This window comes from Humulus lupulus, chromosome 2 (assembly GCF_963169125.1).
Source record: "Humulus lupulus chromosome 2, drHumLupu1.1, whole genome shotgun sequence".
Lineage (NCBI taxonomy): Eukaryota > Viridiplantae > Streptophyta > Magnoliopsida > Rosales > Cannabaceae > Humulus > Humulus lupulus.
This window is the reverse complement of record NC_084794.1, coordinates 172,868,424-172,893,899: the sequence shown is the minus strand read 5'-3', so window position 1 is coordinate 172,893,899 and position 25,476 is coordinate 172,868,424. Positions and strand designations below refer to the sequence as shown.

At 33.4% G+C, this 25,476-nt stretch overlaps 1 protein-coding gene across 2 annotated transcripts; it reads left to right on the top strand.

The window, feature by feature from the left end:
• The first annotated feature begins 15,972 nt into the window (after positions 1-15,972).
• LOC133818723 (vesicle transport protein GOT1-like) lies at positions 15,973-21,536 on the top strand. Of its 2 annotated transcripts, none has more exons than XM_062251754.1 (7): positions 15,973-16,129; positions 16,730-16,776; positions 17,280-17,371; positions 17,528-17,608; positions 17,701-17,798; positions 17,884-17,965; positions 21,066-21,536. In XM_062251754.1, exons 2-7 carry the CDS (start codon positions 16,746-16,748, stop codon positions 21,102-21,104), a joined length of 423 nt encoding a protein of 140 aa, XP_062107738.1. In that variant the 5' UTR covers positions 15,973-16,129; positions 16,730-16,745; the 3' UTR covers positions 21,105-21,536. The 2 variants fall into 2 exon arrangements, with proteins under 2 accessions (XP_062107738.1, XP_062107739.1); XM_062251755.1 differs by lacking the exon at positions 15,973-16,129 and adding an exon at positions 16,500-16,617.
• Positions 21,537-25,476: the final 3,940 nt, after the last annotated feature.

Below are 25,476 nucleotides of genomic sequence, written 5' to 3'. Positions count from 1 at the left end.
TTGTTATCACGAGCTCGTGTTGTAAAAGCAACCAAGAATGTGTATACATTTTGGTTGCTTGGTGGGCACATTACCTAAGAATTCCTAAGAGAGTTCAACTTATTCAGATAAGGATTAAAAAACTTATAGTTTGGAGACGTTGATTATTCAACGACTTTTTAAAGCTCGAATCTTCAGTAAACCTAACACGAACTAAGTTTGAGAAATCACCGAAACCCTGGATATAACCAGGTTCGAGGCCTGATTCCTAACAAGTATAATGCTATTAAGCTTATATAAAAAGGATTAAAATACTTAGATTTTGGATAAGTTGATTATTCAACGGATTTTTAAAGCTCGAATCTTCAATAAACCAAACACGAACTAAATTTGAGAAATCACCAAAACCCTGGATATAACTAGGTCCAAGGCCTGATTCCTAACATGTATAATGATATTAAGCTTATATAAAAAGGATTAAAAAACTTAGAGTTTGGAGAAGTTGATTATTCAACAGCTTTTTAAAGCTCGAATCTTCAATAAACCTAACGCAAACTAAGTTTGAGAAATCACCAAAACCCTGGATATAACTAGGTCCGAGGCCTAACTCCTAACATGTATAATGCATATTAAGCTTATATATAAAAAAAAATCCTGGACATTCATCATGCTCTATCTATATATATTCAAGCAAACAGGGCAACTTAAAGATGCAATTAAGCATATAACTCATTAATTACCAACCAACCCCGAGTCTAGCTTGTCACTGGCAGCGAGCGTACATTTTTGGTCGATTTCTAGGAACCATAAACCTTGGCACGCTCTAATAAAAAGTTGCAACGCCCTTCTTCCTTAGAGTCGTTACTATGTGAGTTAAAAATGTGTCGTTAGCTCGCTAATCGAGGTTTTAGGTTAAAAGTGTGACTAAACTGAAATAAAACTCATTTTTTTTTACATTAACTATAAAAATTCAGACCTTCATTGAAATCATAGAAGTTATACAGTTGGGATCCCAAAATACTGTTTAGAAAATATATTACAACTCAAAAATGTAATTACGGTCGACCTAAGCGAAAAAGCAGTTCATTACAGTACTTTTCCCAAAATAACCCTGGCCGTGTCAGCTAGGTAGGCCGAACATGTACCCGTCGCTCCACGCTCTCCGTACTCATGGTTGGTCGATTTTCCCTTTGCTCTTACCTGCACCATAGAGCACCCGTGAGCCGAAGCCCAGCAAGAAAACTCAACATATAACATATAACATATAACATAACATTCCACAGTATACAACAAAACAACCAACATGCTAAACACATAGCGGCCTACGTCGTCCCAGCCGCTTTACCAGGCCCTGGGTTCGCGGTCTTCACCAAGCGGGTGGATTCAGCATCCTAGGAGGGTCTCGACCTAGCGGCCTGCACTCAGCATGCTCAACGCTGATTCCAGCCCCTTGCCATACCCGGCTTCTTGTCGTTCTCGGCCTTCGCCATTCTCGGTCCTCACCGTTCATTTATAAACATACATAACATTCACAGATATTTACACGCATATTAAACATAAACATTAGGGTTGCACCCTACAATACAAATAATAGGGCCATGCCCTTCTCTATGGGTACAACAGTTTTCTTATCTGTGTCTCGAGCTAATAAGCCAATGCGATCCCGAGCACAGTCCCCTAATCTGAGCCTTGTTGAAAACCTAGTCACAATGCATTCATAATAACAATCCATCAAGTCTTAAATTAATAAATAACTTTAGAATATTAATCTAGCCTCCAAGACCTTGGATTCTACTAAACCGGGTAGTAGAATCCTTCCCGAGACTTAGCATTCAAGTTCCCGAGCTTAAAACCTCTATTTCCCCCTTTTACTCCTTTTGAGTCGCGGCCTGCCCCTTAGGGCTGCGACCCGCTACAAGTCAGAGGGCAAAGCCCTCTCTGCTAGCGAACACGGGCCGCGGTGCGCTATACCCTGTGCCACGGCACCTGGGCAGATTTCTGAGGCCCCTAGGCCACAACGTTCAAGCGGGCTGTGACACCTGATGAATAGGGCCGCAATTCGAGCCTCTAAACCCATAATTTCCCATGCATTTCATGAGCCAACCTCCTTGAAACTCACCAATTCTGAGCCTCAATCCTAGAATTTCACCTAGGATTCATATCCAAACAACATAACTGATACAGACATCCAAAAAAACCAATAAAACTTCATCACAACCTAAGCTTAACACCTAAATTCAATTAAACTAGAATCTAGGCCATCATACAAAAAGTTGCAGAAAAAAACACTTAAAGAATTCAATACAAAATTCTGACCTCTGAGATAGTTTCAGCCTGAGTTAATTCCCCAAGTCTTCAAGCTTGTTTTCCCCAACAAATCCTAGCTTTAAATCCTCAAATTCTTAGCCTAGAATCCTCCAAGTTTCATCATAAATTTCGAAGTACCATAGAGAGGGAGAGAGAGCCAAATGTGTGTGTGTGTGAGAGAGAGAGAGAGAGCTGAGAATTCCTATTTTTCTTCCTAGTGGTTCTAGAGTTCCAGCTGCCCAAAATGTTTAAGTATATCCCTTAGCCAAAAGTCCAAAATACCCTTATGTCAATCTTAATCCTATAGTGCCACCAAGGGCAATTCCGTCAATTGCCACATCCCGCTAAATCCTCGAGTGTTCCTATAAATCCCAAATTAATCCCTACATGCTCAAATAGTTGCTACATTACTACACGTTACCTGGTAATTCCCGAACACATATTATATTCCCAAAATACCCCTAGGTTCCTCCTGAGCCGGGTATGCAACCCCGTTGTGACTATTTAGCTAAACTGCTCCCTAGGACCGTCTCGGATCGTGCATCACAAATATATCACCACACTACAAGAAAAAATGCTTTTAATAACACCAAAAATGTGTTATCAAAACATACCATAACACTTTTTGATGTGTTAAGACCGACTATGTTATCGTAGGTCAGGGTAGTTTACATAACACTTTATCATTGTTATACAGATTTGTTATTATACTGTCAACGATAACACACTTTCTGTGTTATTTTAATAAATAGATAAGTGTTTAATTATATTATTTATAGTCGATTATATAACACATTTCAATACTTCTAAATTTGTGTTATACTACACTTTAGTATAACATTTGTTGTGTTATACTACACTTTAGTATAACACATTTTTTGTGTTATATAATGAAGTTTGCATAACAAAATTCTTTACTTATAAAAAGTATTATTGTAATAGATATTATAACACATTTTTTCGTATTATTTTAATATTTAGATAAGTTTAAATTCTCATTATATATTCATTTATATAACACTAATTTATTCTATTATATTTTTATTTTTTATTTATATAATTAAAATTAGCTTTCTAATATATACTAGCATCATCAAATGAACTTGATTTTCAAATAACAAAAAGTAAAAACATTCAACATTGTATTAACAATCCACAAATTAGTTTAAAACATTCAACATTGTCATCAAAGACAACATGTTCTTTAAGTATTCAAGTAGTCTTAAATATTCAACATATTCTACTACTTTCAGCACAAAATATTCTACAGCTGCCCAACACAAAGCCTTCAAAATTAAGTATCATTTTCTATTTCGCTTGTCACATCTGCAAAAATAAACAAAGAAATATTTTATTGTTATTATCTAGCATCACAAATTACTTCAAGAAAAATGCTATGGAAATTATTTCCAAGAGAGGACACCACATACAAAATAATGAATTCACAACTACACCAAAGCAAACAAAGAAACCAAACACTAAATTATAAGACATTGGTTCTTTTTTTAGTATGAAATCATGTGTTCGTGTATATGTGTGAGAGAGAAAGAGAGGAAGTAAACGATAGAGAAGTTAAACAAAATTTATATATGTACCATACTAATCCAAATATAACAATAATAAAATTGTTGAGATTAGCTTTTGGGACCTAGCAACAATAAAAAAGAGATAATCGTGATAAATACTGAAAACAAAAATCATTAACATGCTACTGTACAAATTGAAGGCACCAAAATCACCCTTCATGAGTCAAAGTTTGCCATAATCTATACAAGAGATTGTGAAATAAAGAATTTGATTGTAGAGTGCATAACAATAAATCAACAAACCTCGTGAACTACTATAAACTACTATAGAATCACAGAAGAATACAATATTTTGATCCTAAATTATTATAAATTCACTCTTTATCAACATAACTTAAGAAAAATTAAAATTTAAGCATGCCATGTTGTTGAAAACATCTTCTCCAATATAAAATATCATCCAACAATGCCTACATGAATGCAAGCATCATCTTAAGTCCAGCCATTCAGAAAGGAAAGTAGACATAGCATGGTGTTGTGTCTATCAAGAGATCAAAATGATCTATTTTTATTGCCTAAACCGATTAAAGTTCCAACTGCAGCTTTTAAAACAAAAATAAACAAGAACTCAACTTCCGATGACACGCATTATATGCAAGTACCAAAAGACTTTGGAGGAAAACAGGATATCAAACCTTATGATCTGTCATTGTGGCAAATGGCATACCAGTGACGATTACAGCTGGGTTAATGATTCCAGCAACTGATGGTGTCTCCCTCAGCATCTGAGTTTCTGAAATCCCAACTCTTTTTTGTTTTCACCATGGTTTTTTAAGATGTCTACGTTCAAGAAATCTAGCTTGAAATCATAGTCAGTGTACCTAGCATAAGAGGATGATATTGAAAGTGATTGAATCCTTTAAACAAACCAGAAAAAAGAACAAACACAAACAAGAAATAATGCCAGAAACATAAACAAATCACAAACTTTAATGAATGATAGAAACATTAGTCAAAAGAACACCACAATATACATGGTTTAGTGGAATTGGCCTACGTGAGTTTTCACTATGATCAATCTAGAATTATTACAAGGCTTCAGTACAAAGAGAAAAGTTCTCAGTTTTAGCTTTCTTTGAACAAGCTTCTCACAAGAACTCCAACCTCTATAACTCATTGAACTCTCTCTTTCTCTCTTCTTTTTCTCTTAGTGCTCTCTAAATCTGTGTACATAAATAATGATGCAAGGTTCACTTATATACGTGCACCAAAATACAAAAGAACCAACCCGAAAACAAAACTAAAAAATCAACTTAACTAACTCTGCAGTTGAACCAAAGTAAGTGAACTTGAGGAATCTTGTAAAAACAGTTATGGTCACTAGCTTTTTTAACCACTTTTTGATAGCCTAGATAACCACATTGCGAGACATACACAACATATATGTTATAGTGATTCTTCTTATTACATGTTGACATAATTCTTTAGTACTAATAGTTTCTGCAACATGAAGTTTCTCAAATTTTCATAAGCAAATAATGCAATGATAGCCACAACTCGATCATAAGCAAATAATGCAATGATAGCCACAACTCAAACGATTGGCTGCTTTAGTGCAGACATTGAAGAGGCAGCATCACTAAAAATGAGAAATAAATAATGCATGTTCATTAAAAAGTACTTGTGTAGGAGTTCAAAATACCAATTGTTAATGAGCATAACAAGTACCCACCTTCTAAATGAAGCAAAGTTGATAAAGACATCAGCAGTAGGGTGTGCGGCACAAGCTGCTTCAATGCTACATTTATTCAATTTATGACTGTCTAAGAATCAAATCAAAGCAAATAAATATGTATGAAACATAAAATAGAACATGAGAAAAAAAGGCATACGATGAATGGACTAGGATAACTATTTCTTCTTGACCAAAAGAGAGTTTCTGAAATCCCTCAGCATCTGGGTTAATGATTCCAGCAACTGATGGTGTCTCCCTCCCTACGTACACAAGAATATAAAAAAAAATTACTACTAGAGCTAAAACATAATTAATTCTAAGAAAACAAACTAGCACAATTATCGTGTACATGTTATTTTCAAAGCTGGGTTGTCAATTTTCATGGCTAGCAAAGCAAGTTCTATCCGCTAAAAATCTCACTAACAAATACAAACCCTATTCAAAAATTTGGTTAAGTAACAAATAATACACAATAATAATAGAATCCAAAACAAAAATAACAATCTTTATTCGTTTTTATCAAAAGTGTGCAAGTCCAATAAATATTAAAAACTAAATGAGTGATCCTTTGGTAAGAAATTACCATAAACCAATTTTAGTTTTCTAGATCCATTAATAATGGTACAAGTGGCTTAGTATTGATCACCAAAGGCATGCCTTCCAATGCATGTTGGTTTGTTTTGCAACCAATTCAACAAACCCAAATTTGAGACTAAGTGGCATGGAAGAGAAGATGTAGAAAGATCATGTAAAATCTTGCTATAGAACCAGTGAAGTTCTTTTATTTTCTGAGTTCAATATAAGGCAATCATTTATAATCAAATAATAAAACTAAACACAATAAATGAGGGAAAATATGGCCTAATATAAGACAAGCACTTTCAACTTACAAGCATCTTAAATATAGGCTTCCTTGGCAATATTTTTATCATATAAAGTATATTTCAGCCACTAGTTAAACCTCTATATTGAAAACAAAAATATTGAGCATAATAATACATTTTGGATATTTTGATTAACAAACAATCACTTTTTCATAGAATAGTTGCAGCTGTGAAATTTGAATTTTTTTTGCATGAACTCAACAAATGTAACCAGTCCAGGACAGAGAAAAAAGAGCTAAACTGAGTGTAATGAGATGAGACAAAAACACACTAAAACAAAAACTAATGAGAAAAAACACTTTCCCAAAAAGGAGCAACTCAAACCATATTTTAAACAACTCAAATATTAAGAAACAAAATCTGGGAATAAGAAACTAAAACTACTATACAAACAGAAACCTTACAAGATATACAAACAGAAATTGGCACAGGGGCACTACGACATGAAACCAGATTTCAAGGTTCTGTTTTCTGCGATTTCTTCAACCCCCATTTTCCAAAAACTAACCCAATACCTTCAAAAGTCATCAAACAAAGTTTCTGAACACAATTTCAAAGTAATTTGACCCCAATATAGGTTACCCAAATGCCCAGAACCACTATTACCTCCTCAAAACACCCAAAGACATACATGAAGCTAAAATCACAACTTTGATTTTGAACTTGGAAACTTTCCCCAAATCTACGATCCCAAGCCAAAATCAAGAGTCTCAATCTCAGTTCCAGGTCTATAGTACCTTGCAAACCAGTTCCCATCCACAATAACAACACCAAAATTCGAAATTAGTCAAAAGCTCAAAATTTCCTGAAGAACACCAAGCTTGAAGAGGAACTCTAAAATAGAGTATCTTAGCTCTCTAAATAAGAAATCTAAGGTCTGCTTGGGATGATTGGAGATGTAAGTTTGCTATAGGAAAAGTAGTCCTAGATTTCATTTTCAAATGGAACAACCAAAGTAAACATTGAACAATGAGGAACCACAATATCAAGGAAACATAGCTCTATAATTAAAATGAATACGTAAGAAACTTAGAACTAAATAAAAGTTCATAACCAAAACCATTCTCCAAACACAGAAAACTTAAACACAAAAAAGTCAAAGATCTAATGTAACCTTTACTCATAAACAAAAATTAGTCACAAGAAAATCAAATACAGAACCAAAACAACCTCAACACACCGAAAGTTTAAATCCAAAAATAGTATAAAAAAAACTGAAACTAAAATAATCTCAAACCCATAAAACATAATCACAACACAAGATCAAATGTCAAATCCAAAAATATACTCAGGAAACTATATAGTCAGATATTTGAAAACAACAAATATACCAAGATATTTATATTAAAAGGGCATGGCCTAACCAAGTCAAGTAATAATAATATCAAACTCTATAACTAACACTCAAAACCTCTCAATATGTCCTAAGTCTTTGAACAGAATCAAGAAAATATAATCAAGAAATTATCTAAGTCTTTGGTCATACTATAACACCACAATAATGTAAATGACTAAATTCAATAAATAAAAATCTTAGATCAGAGTTTTAACTAAAATGAAGACTAGGAGCAAGTGCGTCATCATGCTTATCTCTAACATGTAACTTTCTTCTTACAAATCTTTAACAAATGAATTGGGATGAAAAATGGAAAGCAAATTTATGACACCTGGGTATAGTTAGAAATATGAATACGCTCGAAACAATGGCAAGGGACGCAGCAGTGGAAATAATTCATAGGACAACATTTTGATGTTGGCAGGCAGCACCAATTTTACTCTTTTTTATGTTTTCGTACTTCTAAAATAAATTATTAAATTGCAATATTCTTTACAACACAAAAGCTACAAAAAATCATGATCATAAAAATATTAAATTGCAATGCAATAAATCCAATATGTTAGTAATACTCCACAACTTAGGCTCTTTTATCTAGGAAGAGAGCTAAGTGAAACCTCCATAAATAGGACCTAGAATCTTAATCAACAAGAAGGTGCAAATTGTTTTATAAAATAAACAGGGCTTATAATCAAAGACCAAATATATAAATTGGAAGCCATGCTAAGTAAAGCTAATTTTAGCAGCCATGCTAAGTAAAGGCAAGGCCATTTTGCCTCAAAACCTCAAAACAAGATCAAATCAGAGAACACAAACAAACAAAAAAATCAAGAACAACACCATAAGAGGGCAATCTTTTTCAATCTACTATCAACAATCAAATATTACAAGGTCTTATACCAATTTTATATGCAGTTTATTCAAAATCATGGTAATGAGAGATAACAACATTTTACAGCCAGCTGTGTTTCTCTTTTAATTGTAACTGAAAATAATAAGACCCTAGCAATCTTCGTATCTCAGATCATGAACAAGAATAATGTATTCGGGTCCATAAATCTCAAATAGTACCTTGAAATGAATATAAAAGAACAATTTTTCACATCTTAATTGGTTCCAAGTATTTCAAGCCACAACCAATCCATGAGTAAGTGAAAAGGATTAACTCTTTGAAGAAACATACTATAGTGATTGCAGTAAAGCTTAGAGCCATCCCTTCAATTCTAGTGGTCTCTCAAGCACAAAAAGGAGTGAAATTCAACAAAAAGACAAATGCAAGTAATAGATTCTTGAAATGGTCATCTAGAAAGATAAAGTCTATTTTGACAATTTAATTGGTGCGTGAGATGGATTATGAACTTACAGAAGCAATTAGAAGCAATAAACGCTACCTGAACCCTTCTTAGAAACACATAAGATTTGAATTCAACAAAGAAAAATACGGAAGGTAAATATGAATGTGGTAAAACCAATTTCACTTAGGCTATGAGCAAGGAAACATCAAATGTAGGGAAAGTTCTTCATAGTTAAGGTGTAATACAACAAACTATCTACATCTTGTATTGTTCAGATTTCTGAAAGTTTAGGCAGATCCAGGCAATAATTTCCAGTAGAGTCAGGATAACTTTTACAGACAGAAACAAAGCAGCAGTAATTTTTTCAAGCAACTAAATTGTGATTGAGGCTAAATGTGTTACAGTTGAGAACAACAACAAAAGGCTAGCTACTATAGATTGGAAAGAAAACACTACCAGCAAGAACCAGCCCACTGTGGCATTGTGCTTGTTTCACGTTGAGCAGGTTTTCCAGATAAAGGATCTATGGTTTTAACCTGAAAATAAGTGGTAGAAGTCAAGGGATTTGAATTCTGAAGGCACTCAGAAAAAAATAAATGCAAAATCATTTCTAAAGCAATGATAATAAACTAACGTGTCTTGTTATTGAACAACTAATTCAAAAATTTTGCATGCAACTTGTAAAGTTACAAAATGCAAGTCTCTCCCGTAGGTCATCAAAAAGAAACTTTAAAAAAAATGGGCATATGAATTATGCATACCCAAGACTTTGCTTTTGAGAGTGGAGGCTCCCCTATTCCAGTCGGAGTAAAATCATCCAACTCAGTTTCAAAAAGGGGAACACTCTCACCAGTTACATGATTACATCCAAGAAAATAACAGGAATAGGTTCCCCCCAATAGCATTGCCGAGCAAAGAGCCAATCCCTTAGCTTATAGTTCACCTAAAGAACGACATGTTTAAGGCAAGTAAAGCATATATTATCTATAGGACCAAGAGTTGTTTGAGCCAACCAATGAACATAAACTTCAGTTGATTGACAAACCACTTATTACATAACTGCGTCAGTAAATTATCTTTAATAATCACATGTAATAAGCCCTCCAAATGATCAAAATTTCATAACTGTTTTTTACTAACAAAGATGTTGCACCAAAATGAAGTAGCCCAACCATGCAATTCTAATTCTAAACAGCTTAAAGATGTTGCACCTAAAATTGTTAGCCTAAACATAGAGAGATAATCAAAAGCTCCATCTAGTTAAATTCAGATTTCAGACTTCTAACCCCAAAACTAATAGCGTAAACATAGAAATACAATCGGTCCACTCAAATTCACAATGCACAAATCTAAGCCTAAAGAAAACCAGTCCTCATTCTTTTAATTTAAGTTAATTTTGGTTAGAACTTAGATGACAAATGATCAAATCTATTTGAGCAAAAAGAGAGCAATATTTAAAAAATAAATAAAAAATTGCTATGTCAAAAGCCATTGTCTCTACCATTAAACAAAGCACTTTGAAAGACTATCGTTGATATCCTAAAAGATTTACATAATCAAGGTGGCAGCTTCACACTAACACATATATGAAAAAAATATATAATATATTTGTTTGGTCTCTAAGTAGCGTCCACTTCTATGACAAAGACATAGACAAATCACAAGATAATATATAGACACAAATGAGAATCAGTTTCTAAGATATTTGATTATTGATCCATATAGATAATTAATACCAATTAGTTTTATGAGGATAAGAAAGTAAATTGAAATTGAAAGAGGACATTTATCAAATACTTTGCAAGCAATTAAACAGAGAAGAGAGACGAGAGACTAGTTGTAATTGATTAAAAAAATATTGAACCAATCAATCTCATTTCACAAAAATGAGAAACAGAGCAATGCATTACCCAAACTGCAAAGAGAAATCTAAAAAATAAAATGCAAGAGATTTTTAATATCTAGGGGAAACACAAACCAATTCGAGAGTAAATTTTGGGGCTTTCGGAAATCAAAAAAGAAAACAAAATTATATACCAATAATGGTAGCTCAAAACATTTAACTTACCCATTATAATAGAATTTCTAGGGTTCAAAATCATGATTCATAGGGGAAAAATAGATTTGCTGAAACAAATACCTTATGAATACCAAGAAAATAATGATTAAAGATCCAATGTTGAAGGCTCACGCAAACACAAGAGAAAAGTCTATGAATCGCTCTCCAACAATCATGAAAGAGAAGAACCCTCTCAAAATCGATTACTCTTTGGGTTCTTTCAAGCCTTTGAATAAATGGAGAAATGAGAAAGAAGAAGAGAGAAAAGAAAGGGAGCTAGAGAGAGAGCAAGGGAAAGCATTTGGTGATGGTGACGAGAACATTACCTGGTTTCAAACCAAAGCCTCCAGGGAAGATCGTGCCTCCTAGCAATATATCTCAAAGTACTAGCGTAATCAAACCAGTCCTCATCCCCCGTAATCAAACCCTTTCCAGGGACCCAAAAGAGTCTCGGTTGGCTTGCTATACGAGTAACCAGAACCGACAAATGGGGCAGGAGTTATGGTGAGCGAGCCAGGGCAGAATGCAGCCGGGATGGTAGAGATGCTTACAGGGAAGCTGTTTGGCCTCTATGCCAAGCTCGAACTGGTCCTTGCAGACGGCGCAGAGCATAAAAGGGTCATCGTTCAGAAGGGACTGGTCGATTCTAATGGTGGGTATTGCGTAAATGGAAGATTTTGATGCAGGGAGAGGTGCAGATGGGTGCGAAGAAGAAAACGGGGGAGATATAGGCGGGCTAGGAAAAAAGGAATTAGCTTGGGAAAAAATATAACTTTTACAAGATTACCGCCATTTTTTTTTCTTTTACCACATATATGTATATCATAATACTTTTTCAATAGTATTATATTCTTATGTTATGATAAGGGGTATTTGGTGTAGTGTAAGCCTTATTAGCAAATTTGGGATGCTGCAGAATATGCCCCTTAATATTACTCCTCTCAGTCTAAGTCTCCATTGTCTGAGGAAGAGTGAAGACTGGGGGCAAATGTTGTCCGTGTTTTTTCCAAGTGACATGTGGCAGTCATTAAGGAGTATTTAAGCTTCACGGAAGATAATGAAGCCCTTGTGAGCTCGCCTAGAGCTCATCGGGAGGAAAGCCTCTCCCCGTGTTGATCGTGCATCACCTCCGAAGAAGTATGTCCTCGAGGAGGACTACGTCTCGAGTACTATGATTACGGCATCCTCTAGGTCTTCTCCATTCAAGTCATCCAGGCATGCGAGAATCGTCTTCCAGGCCCAGAGTAGAGTGCCAAGTGTCAAGCACAACAACCCTGGACCACAAGGCAGCTGTCTGACATTTTACTGTTACCCAAGTCGTGGTGTCGAGTCTGTACAAGCAACATGATGTCTCACGATGCCCCTGGCATGGGAAAACATCCAGCTACCCCTCTAACACTAGCAATGACGTGTTACCCCAAAAAGTTGTGAGCTGTAACCTCGTAAATGGGTCCACTGTGACATGTTTGGGTCCACCATCTCCTTAACTACGGGAATATATATTTACTATCCATTAATACCCCATTAAGGGAGAACGTTTGTAGTAAATCCCCATTAAGGGAATTAATTGTCCTCAGTTGTCTTTAAATAGGGCTACGACACACTTTGTAAAAGACCGATCCCCACTTTTTGTATTCAGAGCATTGCTAAAATGCTGCCCGAACTCCATAGCAGCTTAAAACCTCCGAGCTCCTCAAATCCTAATACAAGTGACTCGTGGACAATGGTTAATTAATAACTTGAACCACGTAAATCCCTGTGTTATTCTTGCATTTCTTTAAGCTTTTTGTTTAATTAGTTGATAGCTAAAAAAAAAGTCAACACCATCGATGATCAAATTAATTCTAGCCATTTGATTGGTATTGAATGGTTGTGATTAACTCAATAATTAACTAAAAATATTTAATGATGAGTAACCTGAAACCTAATAATATATATTATTAGTTTAAAATTATTTGTTCCTTATAAAACACTAATTAATATTTACCTAATACTATATACTAGGTAAAAGCAATGTGCAATGACGTTTGTATAATTTTATTTTAAAAATGTATTAATTTATTTTTATTATATTTTTTAACTGTCTTTAAAATTTTGAATAAATAAACAATGACATGTATTATAAAAAATGATTTAAATATATTAAAAAAAATTAAGCCAAAACATTGACTACAATTTTTAAAAAATAATTAATATGATAATTTTTTTAAACTGTTAAACCAAAAATCTGTTAGATACACACTTTTTAAATATAAAGACATAGTGCATTCTAGTTTTAAAGTAAATTATTTGATGTTGTTTATTAGTTCAAAATTTTTGTTCATAATATTTAAATTTTGGTATTTTTTATATTTTGATTTATATATTATATATGGTGATTCTAATTTTAAAATATTTTTTTATAGAATAAATATTCAAAAATCATAAATTAAAACTATGAATTTATAAAGTTTATTTGATCAAATTTTAATTATTATTTTTTTTAAAACCAACAAAAAATTATATATAAATATATTATTTAATCAATGATTTAAGCTATTAAAATAAGTAATTTCTCATTAAAAAATAATTAAACAAAAAAAATTATGTCTTATTATATATAGGGTTGGATAGAGAATTACAACAAAATAAATAATTATTAAAAGAAAAAAAGAATAAATTTAATCACATAAATATTTTTTTGTTATAGTTTTGAACACATAATTGAGTAATTTAAATAATTTAATATGAAATTTTAAAATATGTGATGAGAAATTATTATGACTCATTTATTATTTATTTATATTATTTAGATGATTTTATTATTATTTTTTATTTAAAGGATTTTAAAATTAAACAATAATATATATATATATTAAATATAGCGAAAATAATAATTTCTCGTTAAACTTAAATTTATAAAGATATTAGTCAATTGTCTAAAATTTTAAAGAAGTATTATTTTTGTATGCATTGGATGTGTCACTCCTATCAAAATATAAAAGTTTAAGCATTAATGTAAACGCTTGTGTACAATTTTAAAATAACGTATATGTAAATATAAATTATGCATTAAATATTTTTTAACATAACTAAAATAAATTTTTATTTTACATATTTGAACTTTTTTTATGCGTACTTTTCACTTAATAATAATTATATTGATTAGGTGTCGAAAAGTAACACGTGTAATTTTGATAGGGGAATTTTATGTTATATGTATGATAACTTAGTGAAATTTTTTAATATACAAATATAAGTTACTATCTCAAATATATGACAATTTTAATTTTTTATACAAAAATACTTCTAACATTCAAACACCCCATTTTTCTCTCGATCCGAACCTTCCCTCTCTAACATCTCTCATTCTTTGACTCTCTATCTATCTCATTCTAATCATGTAGATCTCGGAAAAAATACCAAAATTAAAAAAAAAAAAATTTGAAACAGACATTTGAGTGAAAAAATATGAACCTCTAAAGTTTTCGTCAAATTTCAGTGCAGAGCAATGAAATTGCATCGAAAAAGCATCGTTTTGGCCAAAAATCAAGTTTTCATGATTGCATCACAATAGCATCGAAACATCACCAGCTTTACATCGAAATACCATCGATCTTACATCGAAAAAGCATCGTTTTGGCCAAAATATAAGTTTTCAAGATTACATCGCAAGAACATCGAAAAAACATCGTTTTGGCCAAAAATTAAGTCTTCATGATTGCATCGCAATAGTATCGAAACACCATCGTTTTGCATCGAAAAAGCATTATTTTGGCCAAAAAACCAGTTTTTATGATTGCATCACAAGAGCATCAAAATTGCATCGATTTTGCATCGTAAATGCATCGTTTTGATGCAATTTAGATACTTTTTTTTATGGTGTTTCGATGCAATTTTGATGCAAAATCGATGTTGTTTCGATGCAAAATCAATGGTGTTTTGATGCTCTTGTGATGCAATCATGAAAAATTGTTTTTTGACCAAAACGATGCTTTTTCGATGCAAAATTGATGGTGTTTCGATGCCAAATCGATGGTGTTTCGATGCAAAATCGATGATGTTTCGATGTTGTTGCGATGCAATCATGAATACTTGATTTTTGTCCAAAACGATACTTTTTCGATGCAATTTCGATGCTTTGCACTGAAATTTGACGAAAACTTTGAATATTCATATATTTTCACTCAAATAACGGTTTCAGATGATTTTTTTTTAATTTTGGTATTTTTCGAGATCTACAATATTAGAATGATAGAGATAATTTTTTTTAATAGTTATTGATAATATAAAAAAATAATTTTTTTTATATTTTATTATTGATAGTTAAAAATAATAAAATAAACATATAATATTTAATAAAAATAGATAAAATTAGTATTAAAATAATAAAAATTGATGTAAAAGTAAATAAAAATAGAAAATAAAGAATCGGTGAAAATAGTCTCTTAATTTAAGTGGTTTTGCACTCTGGTCTACTTTTGATAACTTTTTGCAAAATGGCCTCCGTTTAAAATTCGACCAGTTGTCTAAATTTTTCGACCAGCTGTTTAAATTTTCGACCACTTGTCTAAATTATGAGAGATTATTTTGTAAAAAATTATTAAATTAGGTTAAATTGCAAAATAACTTTAAAAAAATAAGCTATTTTGTCGAGATGCCCATCAAAATATAATTTTAAGCAATCCATTGCGAATATAATACCCGTCCGCTCTAGTATAAAGAAGCAAAGGTGTATGTGTAAATGTACACTTGTTCCAGGTCGTTCGTTATAGCTTTTGATGGTTAGATCAAAGTTGAAAAGAATCCAACGGATGTGGCTTTATAAGGGGTGTCATAATAGTAAAATAAAAGAATAGGGGTTTAATAAAAATAAAAATAAATAAAAGAATGGATTTAGCGTTTCCCTTTTACATTTCCGATTCCATCTGGACTCCTCTCCTCTCTTCAGCCATTTGATGTTCATCTAGGAAGACGACGACAACCAAAGCTCAGCCTCAGCCTCAGCCAGCCACAGCCACAGCCTCAGGTTTCCTTCTTTCTTCTCCGCCCTCGCCCTACTTTGTAACTCCCAAATTTCTCTCTTACTTCCACATTTAACTAACATTTTTCTGTGATCTTTTAATTTTCCATTTCTTCCTTCTCCTTCTCCTTCTCCTTCTATTTTAGTTTTTATTTTTCTATTTTCATTACGTATTTTCAATCATTTTTGTTTGGAGATTATATGAACAAAAAATTTAAGCAATTGTCCACTATTACTACCCAGTTTTTTTTTGGGCGATGTTTTTGGGTTTCGGTTTTCAAAACTTTACCGTTTAGCAAAATTTCACGGGGACATTGAGTGAGTGAGTATAAATAAACAGCTCGCTCATGTATTTGGGTTTGGGAGTGTTTATAAGGCTTGATCTCCATCTTAGGGCTTCATTTTTCTTTCGTTTCTCATCGCTGCTTGCTCTTTAGATCCGATCTCTCACTAACCCCACTCTCCATTCGATTCTCATTTCTCACTCTCTGCAGGTCCTCCCACAATTTTCCTTACTCCAATTTACGGTTTTCTAAGGTTGATTTCCTGCATCCTAATAGTTCTCTCTCTCTCTCTAAAATTTACATTTTCTGTGACTCCATGCAGTGAATCTTCGGCGAAAATGGTTTCTTTCGAAATGAATGATCGGAAAAGTGAGTTGCTTTTGAATTTTCTTATTTTATATATATTTTTGATATTGCTGTGTTGATATCGCTTAGAATTGTATTTTATCTATCTTTTAAGAAACGTCACTGCTGGGAAATTAAATGTCTTTCTATGAATAAATATTTGGAAATTACTAAAATTGGAAAACTTGTAATGATGATTTCATTCTACTTGTCTTGGAATTGGTAACTATGTAACTTGATCTACGATTCAACATTTCACTTGTTCTACTTCTAGTACTTATGATATTAACAAGGATTTGCAGCATATTTAGGATTAATGCTTAAATCTCAAAATTGCTTGGTTAGGTTTTCTCTTGGTTCAGCAATGTAGTCGATTACTATATCCCATGCGTCACACAATATTGAATAATATGTTATGAATTGTTTGCTAGCTTTTTCTGTTTTCTTGTTGTCTTTTCTAAAATATATGTATGCGTTTGTATTAATATTATGAGATCATTAACTCTGGAAATTGTTAAATGGATCAGAGATTGGAATAGGATTGACCGGATTTGGCGTTTTCTTCTCATTTCTCGGAATTATCTTCTTCTTTGACAAAGGATTACTTGCCATGGGAAATGTAAGTTAGTCTGAAATGTAGTTTTCGTTCCCAGTAGCCTTCTTCTTTGTTTGTATGTGTATTCCTTTTTCTTTTTGCTTATTGTTTACTTTTATTTTTAATATAATGAAAGGTACTGTCTTAACATTGCGTCATTTCTTGGTGGTACTTAATCAGATACTCTTCTTCTCAGGGGTGACTCTTACAATAGGACTAAAGTCCTCTATGCAATTCTTCATGAAACCTCAAAATTTCAAGGTTTTAGTTGTTTAATCTCTCTTCTCGTACATTCATAGTTCTTGTTTGAAAATCTCTTTTTCACACCTGCTTTCTGTTTGTTGATTGTACAGGGAACAATTTCATTTGGTCTTGGCTTTTTCTTGGTAGTTATAGGTTGGCCCATTTGTGGCATGATTTTGGAGGGATATGGGTTCATTGTACTCTTCAGGTTTATTGGATATTCACTTTCATGATTTTTACAGTAATCTATATATTCTCTCCTTTGAAGTTTGCTGATTGCAACTATCTTGCAGTGGTTTCTGGCCTACACTAGCTGTTTTTCTGCAGAGGATACCTATACTTGGGTGGTTGCTACAACAGCCGTATATTAGATCGGTATGTTTACAATGAAACCAATACTTCTCTTTCCCTTTCTTTTATCAAGGAATTTATTTTCTATTAACCATCTATACCAGTTCATTTAGATCTAAAATAAAATTCTGTTGTCTGATTTTTAGAACATGAATTACTTTAGGTTTAGCCTGGGAAATCTCTTGGTCATCTTCTTATTTGTACAAAACATACAAAAGTTACCTGTGTTAAGGAAAATGACTTACAAATACGAAGAGAAGTCTGAATTAGTAATGCATATTATTTTATGATCACTATGAATTATCGTAAGTTCTATATAAGGTTTTTTTAGTCTGCTGGTTGCATTACGATAGCATAAATAATGTGATTTATTATTCTTCTCCCACAACTATTTCTTTCTGTTAGTAGCATCATATTATTCATGAGTTATTATTAAGTTGTGTTTTATGTGTGAATCGTTTGTCAAGTGGTTGTTTTCATCTAATTTTCCTGTATTCATTATTTTTAGTAATAATACAAGATTGATGTTTTGATTTTTGCTGCTTTATTATTTTTTTTATAGAAAATATAGTGAACTAACAGTTGTGTTGAGAATCGGTGTCCCATTCTTTTAGTTTAGGTTTGATGATTGCATGTAGTGCCTTTTTGTACGATGTTGCATAATGTTTAGTTAACCATATTGGACTATTAGAAATTTGTTTGATTGAATTTGCATGTTGGTAGTATGATAATCAATGATTCATGAAATAAGTAATGCGAGATTGAATTATTATACAGTTGAATATGAAGGTTGTATTGAGATACAGACTTATTAAGTATGTGGGTTGTATTGAGATACACTTATTAAGTATGTGTTTATGTGTGAAAGAAGGAAAATATATAGCTGAGGAACCTTTTCAGGAACAGAGCCAATATGAAATGCAAAAGTTATTTCCGAGCATTGTTTTTTTTTCCTAAAACAGTTTGTTTTAGCAAACAAAAGTTTTGAAGTGGAGAGTATAATTTACACATTTCTTTTATGGAATACTTGCAACTTTTGCATGTATAAAGGGTGAATATTTTGGGGAACGATTGTTGATGTTAGGCTTAATTAGTGTTTGTAGAGGTGATAGCATGTTATTAAGTTGATACTTGGTAGTACATCTTCATATTTATGGTATTGAAGGGAAGCAACTGTTTTCAGAAGCGAAGTAATAATTTGAAAAAAAAAAAAATACAGGATGCAGCAGTAATGAAACTAAGGAGAAGAGAATAAAAGAGTACGGGACAACTGTCCTGTATAAATGCTTGTTGTAGTTGTACATACAAATAAAGCTGACATTACGAGATAGATATGCTTCAATCACTCTAGGTGAAGGAAAATGCTTAGTCTTCTTTGCAAATGTCACCCAGAATGAACTCCGAACTTTGTTCCATCCCACTATAGTTTTCATTAACTTATAAAAATCTAATGTTTGAACCACAAGGAAAGCTGCAAGATTTCATACAATTTTCTTCATACCATTTTGGAGTTTAGAATTTCCTAACTGACCTTTATGCTTATATTCAACTCTTGCACCACAACTTAAATGCTTCTTACCGTAGAAACATCGGGTTCATAGCATTTTCTTTGCATGGCATTAAAGTTTTTTTACTTTTACTAACACATCAAAGATATTATCTCTTTCTAACCACAAGATATCTTATATCTTTTTTATTCTATCAATACACAACTTATTGTTTCTTAAAGTTGCTCACATCAAAGATATTTTGCCTTAGAGTAATGACGGCTAAAATACTCAATGCTTTCAAAATGTTGCATTTTTATACTCAATCTTGCTTTTAGCGGTAAATATACTCAATGTCTTCAAAATGTTACACTTTTATATCCAAATTTTTTTTTTGGCAGTAAATATACCCAATGTTTTTAAAATGGTGCACTTTTATACTTATTTTTTAAAATTATTTTGAGAAATAATAAGAAAGTGAATGAAAAATATAGGATATTAGTTATTTTTAAAATTTCAAATTATTTTCACTTTTAAAATAGTAATAAAAAAAAATTAAGAATAGTAAATTTAATCAAAATAATTAAATTTATATTTTTCCTTTACTTTTTTTTTAAAAAAAACTTATATTTTAAATTGATAAAAATATATAAGTTTTTAATTATTTTAAATCATTTTTATTAATTTTAATAAAACATTTATAAAAGTTTAAATTAAAATAGCTATTTCGAGAAAGAATAAAAAAGAGAAAATAATTTAAATCTTATATTTTTCCTTTACTTATTATTAATTAAAATAATAAAAATAGGTATAAAAGTGCGATATATAAAAAAAATTGAGTATATTTACGTGTAAAAAAAAAAGTTTGGGTATAAAAGTACAATATTTTAAAGATATTGGTTATATTTACTGCAAAAAAAAGATTGTGTATAAAAGTGCAATTTTTTGAAAACATTGTTTATTTCAGCTGCCATTCTTGCCTTATGATGCTGTAATAACCAAGTAAATTTGCTATCTTTAGTGAAACACTAGTGTCATGTGGGTAAAGAAGAATGGATAAGTCATCATGCAATGAATGGAAATACGATTTGCTGTGAAAAATACATCGTATCTATATTTATATACATTGAAAGCTAAATTTGAGGTTCCATTTTATGTAACAATAACCCTTGATTGTGTTTTAGAACATTCTTAAAGATGAAAATATCATCTGCAACATATTAAAGGTAGCAGTGATTCATAGGGATTTGGTGTCTTGTGTAGTTGTGTTCACAATGAGAAAAGCAGAGGGACTAAGATTCTGTAAGATTTTAGTACTGTGCTAGCAGTCACTTTGGTCTGGGGCTTTAGTTGTTTCCTTAGCCATCCCAATTATAAGGTGAAATTTGCATTGTTTGGCCACACTTGCTCAGTCATTACACGATATGGTTTTTCTGTTAGTGTTAGTTGACAGAAGGAATTTTGTATAATGCATAACATTATGAAGGCACTGATATAGTTTTCTGTATTTTCAAAATTTCACCATGAATAAACTCACGAACTGGTACACACTAGTTTTGGTTATGTTTACGAGGTTTGCATAGATGTTAGTAAAAGTAGTGAACTGAGAGTAACCAACTCATTCATTGGTGATGCAGCTTTTCGACCGTTATCGAGGCAGACGGGTGCCTGTGTGAGCTGGGAACTTGAAAGTGCTGCAATTCTGTGGGCTGGTCCACTTGTAAGTCCTTGTAAAAAATATTGTTGGATTGGACAGACTACTTTCCTTTCTTTTAAATTTCAGTTGACAGTAGAAAGTGATCTCTCATTACATGGTTTTTATCTTCTAAAAGATGAAAACGATTGAGAAAAGGAAAAAAGAAAAAAAAAAAGAAAGGAAGAAAGTTCCGATGTGTGGAGTGGACTTAGAAGCCGTGTGTGGCTGGTTGCATTTCACTCTGCCGATCAATATTTGGTGGTCGTAGTCTTTTTGAATTAGTCTTAATGAATATATGAGAATGATTGGAGATCGACTTACAAGAATAACAAATAGCCTAATTTTGTGTTTTAATTCAGACATTGTCAGCTACAAGAAAAGAAAATATATGATTTTTTTTTGTTGTTATAATTTTAATTTTAGAAATGTTTTCCGTTTCATATATATTGTACCATATTATATTGATATTGAAGTTATTTTTTCATGGGAATTTTCTTTAATTGGTATAATTCCCATGTTATGTAAGTGTGAATGTGTATGTTTAGTCCATTGTGAAGACCATCCAAAATAAATTAGTTGAATCTTGGGACATATATAACCTAAAAGATGGTAGTTGATGAGAGCGTTATTTATATTAATTAGCATTAAACATGTGTAAATATGATTAGTTTTGATAAATATAATTAGTTATGATAAATTCTTATGTCGCTGTACTGTAATGTTTAGCTGCACATATTCTTACTCTAATTACATCTATTAACTTTTACTGTTATACAACGTTTAATCATAATTCACTGGGTATGTTGGCCAAGTAAAATTATGTGCTAGAGATGTTTAATATCTAATTTTAAAAGTGGCTAGGGAAGAACGTAAAATCATGTCCACGATGAGAATCCGAAGAATATTAATGCAATGTTGCCCAAAATAGCTGATACCAAAATGAATCATTTTGATGGTTGGATAGTTATACAAAAGTAAATATAACCACGTTTAATACAAGTTATGAGTAGCTTTCAACACAATTTATCATCGAAAAAATATTCGTTAGATTTTAGGGTTTATTTCTTATATACACTAACCTTCGAAAATTTACATACATACTGCTGTACGACTATTTTAATATTTATATGCTACTAAATTTTTTTTTTCCAAAAATATTGTCTGGTCATGGTCTTGCACGCGGAGCAATCTTCTTCCCTTGTTCACCCACTACAAAAACTGAGATGAAAAGTGTTGACAAGACATAATTGGAAGAAGCATAATATGCTAACATCTAGCAATCTTGGAAGAAACAAAAACCATGATGCAAGTATCTCACTACATAGTAGCATGCATTTTCAATTACATATATAGAGGAAAGTAGTCTACCACTTTATGACCAAATGTCATCTAATAGCATTCATTTAGTACCCTATATAATCTTATATAAATTAGTATTATTTCATCCTCGTAAAATACAACAACTCATAAATATATTGTGGAGATGATCATAGAGTTATAATTATGCTCCTTATATCTATTCTAACGAAGAAAAGCTCAGAGCAATAAAAAAGCTTCATGAACTCCGACGGCCTATTCCTCAAATCGCCATACACGCCGGCGAACACCAACACGAAATCAACCATCACCTTGAAAATCACTGGCAACCAGCAACGGAAAATCACCATATTCGGCCATTATCATGCAATCAACAAAATTTCAACCAAAAAAAATTCAACCACTTTTCAGTAAGATTTTGAAGCAAAAATGGAAGAAAAAAAAATTAGAAAGCGACTTCAAATAAAAGATGTAAGATAGAAAATATATTGAAAAAAGGAGATTATTTTGAAATTTATTGTTGACTGCCTTTTTCGCTATCAACCTAAACTAAGAACTTGATAGAAAATAGAAGAAAATAACACAGATGTTTTAGGTGGTTCAGGCTAAAAGAGCCCTAGTGCACAAGTCTTTGGTATTAGTGAGTTTGAAGCTTGTTTTAGCAAGCTGCAATGGAGTCTCAAGCAGTGTATATATTGCTCTGAGTTTACAATGCTCCAAAGCTCTTAACCCTTTACCACGAGATATCCCAACCCTATTTATATGGGCCTAGGTCATTAATATCCATAATGGACAATTAATACAACATTCCCCATTATTTAGGGAGTAAATGATAATTAATTACATAGGGATTGTAAATGTGGAAATTTTTCCCTTGTGAATTTTATTTACAAGTGAAGCTCTATGCTACGAGGCATCCTACATGCTACTTATTGCACGCACAAGGGGACAAGGATATCACACGCCGTTGAAGGAATCGGGCTAAGAGAGCCACCCTCGCTATGCGAGGGCCCTTGGCTGCTTGCCAATCCGAACGCCACCCTCGCTATGTGAGGGTCCTCGGATGGCCATCTGCATATGCCTTGTCCCCTCAGGCATCGGGTCTCGCCTTGCCTGCACGCGGGAGAAGAAGACCAGCCTCGCTACGCGAGACACCCTCGCTATGCGAGGGTGTGGCCTTGTTGCGACGCCCGTATCCCGAGCCATGCCTACACCCGAGGGAAGAGGACCAGCCTCGCTACGCGAGGCACCCTCGCTACGCGAGGCACCCTCGCTACGCGAGGGTATGGCCTTGTTGCGGCACCCGTATCCCGAGCCATGCTTACGCCCGAGGGAAGAGGGCCAGCCTCGCTACGCGAGGCACCCTCGCTACGCGAGGCACCCTCGCTATGCGAGGGTGTGGCCCTGTTGCGACGCCCATATCGCGAGCCTCGTCTCCATGTGACCTGCATAGGCCAGCCTTGACCCCTGGCGCCTTGGCTTCTCAGGATACGCATAGGTTGAAGCCTCCTTGACATAGGCACGGGGACCGCTTGGAGGTACCTTATTGGTATGCCAAACGAACATTGGGCATTGAACGAGGATTGATGAGAACGACCGGGTACAGAACACGTGTGCTGACACGAGGCGTACGTTTGTGAAGAGTACAGAAACACGGCCCTGTTATCTGCATCTAAGGAGTAGTGGTGGTACGGACCTGTACGAAGAGTAGTGGTACCACTTGGACACCCCCGACCATACGCCAGAGCCGACAGTACTATGTCCTAGGCCACGACTCTGGCATTGTCAGGGTGGACACCACTACGCCCTGAGCCACTACAATGTCAGAGTACCTGTGGACGTCCCTGTCGTCTGGGACTTGTTTGTATCCAGGGCCAATAGAGCCCCCTATAAATAGGCCCCATCCCTTCAGGTTGAGGGGGTTGGAAAACTAAGTGTATGAAAAAGACTTAAGAAATATATGATCCTGGTTTTCATTGTTGCCTGAGTTTTCTTCTGTTAATGAGAGTTCTTTCTATCTGATTCAAAGCTTTCTATAGTATAGAGATTGAAGTTTTCTAACCATCAATCATTGACGAGTTCTTACCGTCAACAGGGATGCACTAATAAAGACCATGGGCCCAGACAGATTGCAAGAGGCCCATTTGCAGAAAGATGCCCACCAACTTTACGGGGAACAGGTATTTGACAATGTCAGGATACAGCTGCATGTTCGCCTATGTCAAGTGGGGTTGTGGGAAATGCCGATTTTCAAGTGTACGAACTTGACGCCACTATTCGAGGCTCACCAACAATTGTCAGACAATCTTATGGTGAGCCACAGCTGCAACGATTGACACCTGACAACTACTCCAGGCCCGAAGACAAGAATCCTAGACTTGGGGGATTGGTGAATGAAGAAAGCGAGAGGACCACAATGGTCCTCAGGCCATGGCCTTTTGCGGGGACATCCATGTCTTGGAAGCAGACCATGGGATGTGGCCTCGCTTGGAGACATTCGTGCCTCGAGGACAGACCTCGTGGCGTGACCTCACTTGGAGACATCCATGGCTGGTCGGATCACATCACTCAGAGGATTTTTACACTCCAAGGCGTTAGGATTAATGCCCTAAAAGCATGTAAAAACATTTAATTGAATTTAAATAAAAGGAAGATTTTATTATATTTGAATGTTATAATTATTGTTTGAATTAATTATATGCTAATATCAAGAAAATTCCTTATTCATTCATGATAATATGATATTGTATTAGTACGAGAGAATTAAGATCATATATAATGAATAAAATAGTCAGTAACATATTAAAGTATAGAATCTTTAATGAATGGTTACTAGTACGGTTTGCTAAGCATACGAGATGCGAGTAATCTAGATTCAGATTATTGATGTGGATAAACATCTTAGTAAATGTGTTGTATATAATATATGACAGGACCAATGAGAATTAATATCTCTACAAACTTGTCGTACCACATAAAGATTTAATTCTTATCATAATAGATGATCATTTGTAGATAAGTCTAAATCCTGAGTA